Source organism: Salmo trutta, chromosome 31 (genome assembly GCF_901001165.1).
Source record: "Salmo trutta chromosome 31, fSalTru1.1, whole genome shotgun sequence".
NCBI lineage: Eukaryota > Metazoa > Chordata > Actinopteri > Salmoniformes > Salmonidae > Salmo > Salmo trutta.
In genome coordinates, this window is record NC_042987.1 from 34,231,968 (window position 1) to 34,237,774 (window position 5,807).

The 5,807-nt window shown below is 38.8% G+C and overlaps 1 protein-coding gene across 1 annotated transcript; it reads right to left on the reverse strand.

Moving 5' to 3' along the window:
- Nucleotides 1–2,724: 2,724 nt before the first annotated feature.
- Nucleotides 2,725–5,485, reverse strand: LOC115170074 (complement factor H). The gene is made up of 6 exons (XM_029726327.1): nt 5,362–5,485; nt 4,904–5,095; nt 4,522–4,698; nt 3,312–3,437; nt 3,062–3,087; nt 2,725–2,977 (listed from the first exon to the last, which is right to left on the reverse strand). Exons 1-5 carry the CDS (start codon nt 5,420–5,422, stop codon nt 3,065–3,067), a joined length of 579 nt encoding a protein of 192 aa, XP_029582187.1. The 5' UTR covers nt 5,423–5,485; the 3' UTR covers nt 2,725–2,977; nt 3,062–3,064.
- Nucleotides 5,486–5,807: the final 322 nt, after the last annotated feature.

The window sequence follows — 5,807 nt, forward strand, 5'->3', positions numbered from 1 at the left end:
ATTCTAACATAAGTGTTTCTTTTGTCCAGGTGGGAAAGGGCAGTGTGGAGTGCAATAAAGATTGCATCATCTGTGAATCTGTTTGGGCGGTATGCAAATTGGAGTGGGTTTAGGGTTTCTGGGATAATGATGTTGATGTGAGCCATTAGCAACCTTTCAAAGCACTTCATGGCTACGGACGTGACTGCTACGGGTCTGTAGTCATTTAGGCAGGTTGCCTTTGTGTTCTTGGGCACAGGGACTATGGTGGTCTGCTTGAAACATGTTGGTATTACAGACTCAATCAGGGACATGTTGAAAATGTCAGTGAAGACACCTGCCAGTTGGTCAGCACATACCCAACTTAAACTCAACTTCTCTCTGTCTCTCCAATACAACCTCTAAATAAACTCGACTTCTCTCTGTCTGTCCAATACAACCTAGAAATCAACTCGACTTCTCTCTGTCTGTCCAATACAACCTCTAAATAAACTCGGCTTCTCTCTGTCCAATACAACCTCTAAATAAACTCGACTTCTCTCTGTCCAATACAACCTCTAAATCAACTCGACTTCTCTCTCTCTGTCCAATACAACCTCTAAATAAACTTGACTTCTCTCTGTCCAATACAACCTCTAAATAAACTCGACTTCTCTCTCTCTGTCCAATACAACCTCTGAATAAACTCGACTTCTCTCTGTCCAATACAACCTCTAAATAAACTCGACTTCTCTCTCTCTCTGTCCAATACAACCTCTAAATAAACTCGGTTTCTCTCTCTCTCTGTCCAATACAACCTCTAAATAAAGAAAACCATATGTAAGATACAGGAGGATCATTTATAGAGTGTCCCACATATACATTACTGTATGTAAATCATTTATTGAAAGTTTCAGAGTGTTGTTTATACATTTAATTCAGTCATGAGCAGTTCTTTACCATTGCTGCTGCGCACCTAGTGATCACGTCAGCATGCATTGCACCCATCCCACCACAGGAGTCATTTGAGCACAATGGGACAAGAACAGCCCTGCTGGCCAGCTGCGACAGAGCCTGGACTCAAACCAGAATATCTACTGGCACAGCAGTGCAGTGCCTTAGACCACTGCACCATTCAGGAGGCTCTATTCATTCCTAAAACGATGGAGATTGGTCATGATAGAACCCTACTCTGCTCCCCTCCATTGTAATCCCTTGTGCTAAAAGCTCTGACGTAAGCTTATTAACCTGTCTGGGCTAGGGGGCAGTATTTTCACGGCCGGATTAAAAACATACCCAATTTAAACAGGTTACTACTCTGGCCCAGAAACTAGAATATGCATGTTATTAGTCGATTTGGATAGAAAACACTCTGAAGGTTCTAAAACTGTTTGAATGGTGTCTGTGAGTATAACAGAACTCATATGGCAGGCAAAAACCTGAGAAAAATCCAAGCAGGAAGTGAAAAGTCTGAGAATTGTAGTTCTTCTTTTGATTCTCTATCGAAGCTCCAGTGTCTGTGGGATGACGTTGCACTTCCTAAGGCTTCCATTGGCTGTCTAAAGCCTTCAGAAAGTGGTTTGAGCATTTTTCTGTCACTGGGCAGAGTATAGGAGCACAGTTACTGAGTGGTCTGCCTGGCAACAAAGGGATTGGATATGCTCGGTCCCGCGAGCGCGCCCCTCCTTTTTTTTTCTTCTTGAATGAATATGCTATTGTCCGGTTGGAATATTATCGCAATTTTACGTTAAAAATACCATAAAGATTGATTTTAAACAGCGTTTGACATGCTTCTAAGTACGGTAATGGAACATTTTGACTTTCGTCTCTCGTTCCGCGCTCGCGCGTTATGCCTTTGGATAAGTGATCTGTATGCACGAACAAAACGGAGGTATTTGGACATAAATATGGATTATTTGGAACAAAAACAACATTTCTTGTGGAAGTAGCAGTCCTGGGAGTGCATTATGACGAAGATCAGCAAAGGAAATACAATATTTCTAATACTAATTCTGAGTTTAGGTTGCCCCAAATTTGGCGGGTGTCTGAATAGCTCGCTGTGATGGCTGAGCTATGTACTCAGAATATTTAAAAATGTGCTTTCTCCGTAAAGCTATTTTAAAATCTGACACAGTGGTTGCATAAAGGAGTAGTCTATCTATAATTCTTAAAATAATTGTTATGTATTTTGTCAACATTTATGATGAGTATTTTTGTAAATTGATGTGCACATTCACCGGATGTTTTGGTGGGAATACATTTTCTGAATATCACGCGGCAATGTAAAATGCTGTTTTTGGATATAAATATGAACTTTATCGAACAAAACATACATGTATTGTGTACCATAATGTCCTAGGAGTGTCATCTGATGAAGATCGTCAAAGGTTAGTGCTTCATTTAGCTGTGTTTTGGGTTTTATTGACACATGTCCTTGCTTGGAAAATGGCTGCGTGATTATTTTTGTCTATGTACTCTCCTAACATAATCTAATGTTTTGCTTTCGCTGTAAAGCCTTTTTGAAATCGGACAATGTGGTTAGATTAACGAGAAGTGTATCTTTAAAATGGTGTAAAATAGTCGTATGTTTGAGAAAGTTGAATTAAGACATTTTGTTGTTTTTTAATGTTCCGCCCTGATATTTCACTGACTGTGTCCTGCAGGTGGGACGCTAGCGTCCCACCTAGCCCATAGAAGTTAAAGATCAGTGATACTATCAAGAGCAGTGTGCGGTTTCCTTTTTCCTTCATCTTGTTCAGCTGTTACCATGCACCTGCAAAAAGACTGCTTAGATGTGCGAGTGCCTTTTGAATTTTGAACCCTTTGTGCTGTAAATACTTTTCTATATCATGACCCAAATGTAAAAGCTACATTTATCAGTTATATCCTAAACAATCTATTGATTTCCTGTTACTAGCCCTGTTAAGAAAATACACATATGCTGTGATATGTGAACAAATGGACAAGGTATCATCCATCCTCAGGTCTTTCAGTAAGTCACATCTTCATCGTGAACAACCTGAAATAAAAATCATAATATTTTTAATACTGTAAACTCTTACGAGTTTTGTAATCCACCGTGTAGGGATGCACAAAAACTTACCCATTATGGATCTACATTTTCATAACCTGAATGGGATGACATGGTAGTTAATATTTTGAGAGAGAAAAAATAGGCCTACTGTAACATTTATTTAAGTACAACTAAGAGACAAAATACACCTACTGAGAATAACTGAGATAAAACAGGTTCATAGAGGAAGGAAAGCACCGAGACATTCCCCCCACTAGCTAAATTAGCATATTAAGGTATCTAGGCAATTGGTAGATTTCAGAAAGGTTTTTTGCTTTACCACAGTTTTCCTCGTCGCTGTTGTCGGAACAGTCGTTGTCTTTGTCGCACCTCCAGGTGGTCGGTATGCACCTTCTGTTACTGCACTGAAACTGGCTGTCCATACACTTCCGTAAGTCCTCATGACCTGTTGGAGAGAGTTACGGTAGGTGTGAAAATGAATCTGGTAAAAAGATTGAAATCAGCAAGCACAAATGAATGGTTTCCACAGATTGCATTTGTTGTTATTGACTTTACCTGCATTAGGTTAAATTTCAGCAAGGAAAGCTGTGAAAGGACCCTTTTAAAATTTAACATTCCCATTATGTCTTTAATGAATGACCCAGCTAAGCTTTACAGTATAGCAGCATATTAAACAAATATTGTTCTGATATTTCTTAATTTCTTTATTTTTCTGGATTATGTGTGTATTGTTATTTATTTTAATTGGTTTTAATGCCATGTATTACTGCCCTGTTGGAGCTAGAAACACAAGCATTTCAACTGCACATGCAATAACATCTACAAATTTGTGTACTTGACCAATAACATTTGATTAGATTTCAGATTAAGAGATAAATGTGATTATTACAAGAAATGTTATTTGCTCACTTTTGACTTTTCAATGAAACGGCTAGGAAACAAGGCTTATGGTCAGTTTTAAACTTGTGGTTATGTTATATTATTAGAAACCCTTCTGGAGGACTCTGGACTGAAGCTCAAAGTCAATACTGTACTGCTCTCTTCCGTGACACAAAAATGCAGTACAGAGGTCAGAACACAGAAATCAGTTGGATCTTAAAGGGATAGTAGTCCCGTGTGGCTCAGTTGGTAGAGCATGGTGTTTGCAACGCCAGGGTTGTGGGTTCGAGTCCCACGGGGGACCAGTACGGAGAAAATAAGTGTATGAAATGTATGTATTCACTACTGTAAGTTGCTCTGGATAAGAGCGTCTGCTAAATGACTAAAATGTAAAAATGGATAGTGTGAGATTTTAAGCCCTGCTTCGATTTACCCCAATCAAGATGAAGTAATGGATAAAAATTGTATTTCTCTGCGTCCAGTATGAAGGAAGTTAGAGGTAGTTTTGCGAGCCAATGCTAACTAGTGTTAGCACAGTGACTGGAAGTCTACCGGAACGGCTAGCATGCTCAAGTTCATCTGACTCTGGGTAAGTAGAAAAAGGGCTTATTTGCCAAAATCTGGCACAATCCCTTTAAGTCAGTACTCACTGCATGTGGGGACTGAGGTCCATTCTCCTGAAAGGCAGAATATATCTGCATTCCCCTCCATCATGTAGGATCTTTTGCATTTATAAACCACTTTTGATCCATTACTAAACTTGTGTTGATAATGTTGAACAATGGTTGCATGGTTCACTTGAGGAGGTGCATCACAAGAACGACTAGCTGTGAAGATACAGTACAAACAATGATTAGTAAAGAAATAAAGGACAACGAAGTACAAGAGATGATAGTACTGAACGTTGTTCACAACACAAATGTATCATATTTCCTGTCACACCAACATCCCCTCTTTCCTGTACCGAAAGTTTTCTGAGTTTTTACACTAGTCTCTTTGCTATAGATCAATGTTAGAGCAGACAGTACTTACCCGTACACAGAGGACTAGCAGACCATCTACCATTCTCACATTTAATCATCCCCCACCAGCCTTCCATTGGTGTCTTCAGACCTTGATCACAGGCATAAGTCAAAGTCATGCCATCCTGGTACATTTCCTGCTCCGGGTCAACAAAGCCATTGTCCAGTTGGGGTCTTTGACAGCCTTTTCCAGATTCTTGAGCTGAAAAATGACAGAAAATACATGTATTATTATGCATCATCTGTCTGCACAATGACCTTTGTTCAACAAATACACTGTATCTTGGATAAGAAATGTATAGATGAGTGTTTCTGCCCTGTACTAGGCCTTTCTATTAATTACACGTTACACCACATATAGGCACTGGCTTTAGAAAAACATCAGTGCTCACAATTCATTGAATGTGTAAAGAATACTAAATGCAATTTTCATTGAATGAATAGTTAGTGTATATCATAATGTCTTACCTTTAACACCGTAGGACCAGATGTGTAGTACAATAATGACATACAGTGGTATTTCCTTCATTCTCTCTCCACTGGTGTTACATGTACACTGAGAAATGAATTAACTGGAGTCTGAGTCTGAGTTGGGGCTTTTTAAATTCAACCAAGGTAATTATTGTTGGGGGTGGATCTTAAACTTGTGCCTTTGGGCAGCACTGTGGAAAAATACAAGATGTCACAATTAACAAAGAAGGATTTTTTTACAGTGGAAAAAAAGTGAATGAATTAACATTTAAATATTGTTTTTGTTCACATAATGAACTAAGGATTGTTTAAATCTGAAGTTGTGTGTTGAACTATCTTTTAAAACAAAAATCTTATTTTAAATTCCATGAAACTGTCCTATGGGCGATGCACTAGTTCCAAATGTTTCTCATTTTCTGTAAATGTCTCACCAAAGTTACTAG

Excerpts from the sequence above, each read along its gene's own strand:
- LOC115170074 (XM_029726327.1), bottom strand. The coding sequence starts at position 5,422 with ATGAAGGAAATACCACTGTATGTCATTATTGTACTACACATCTGGTCC. Across the intron at positions 4,699-4,903 it reads TGCTAGTCCTCTGTGTACGG|CTAGTCGTTCTTGTGATGCA; the intron begins GTAAGTACTGTC and ends GTATCTTCACAG. Across the intron at positions 3,438-4,521 it reads GACCTCAGTCCCCACATGCA|GTCATGAGGACTTACGGAAG; the intron begins GTGAGTACTGAC and ends TCTCTCCAACAG.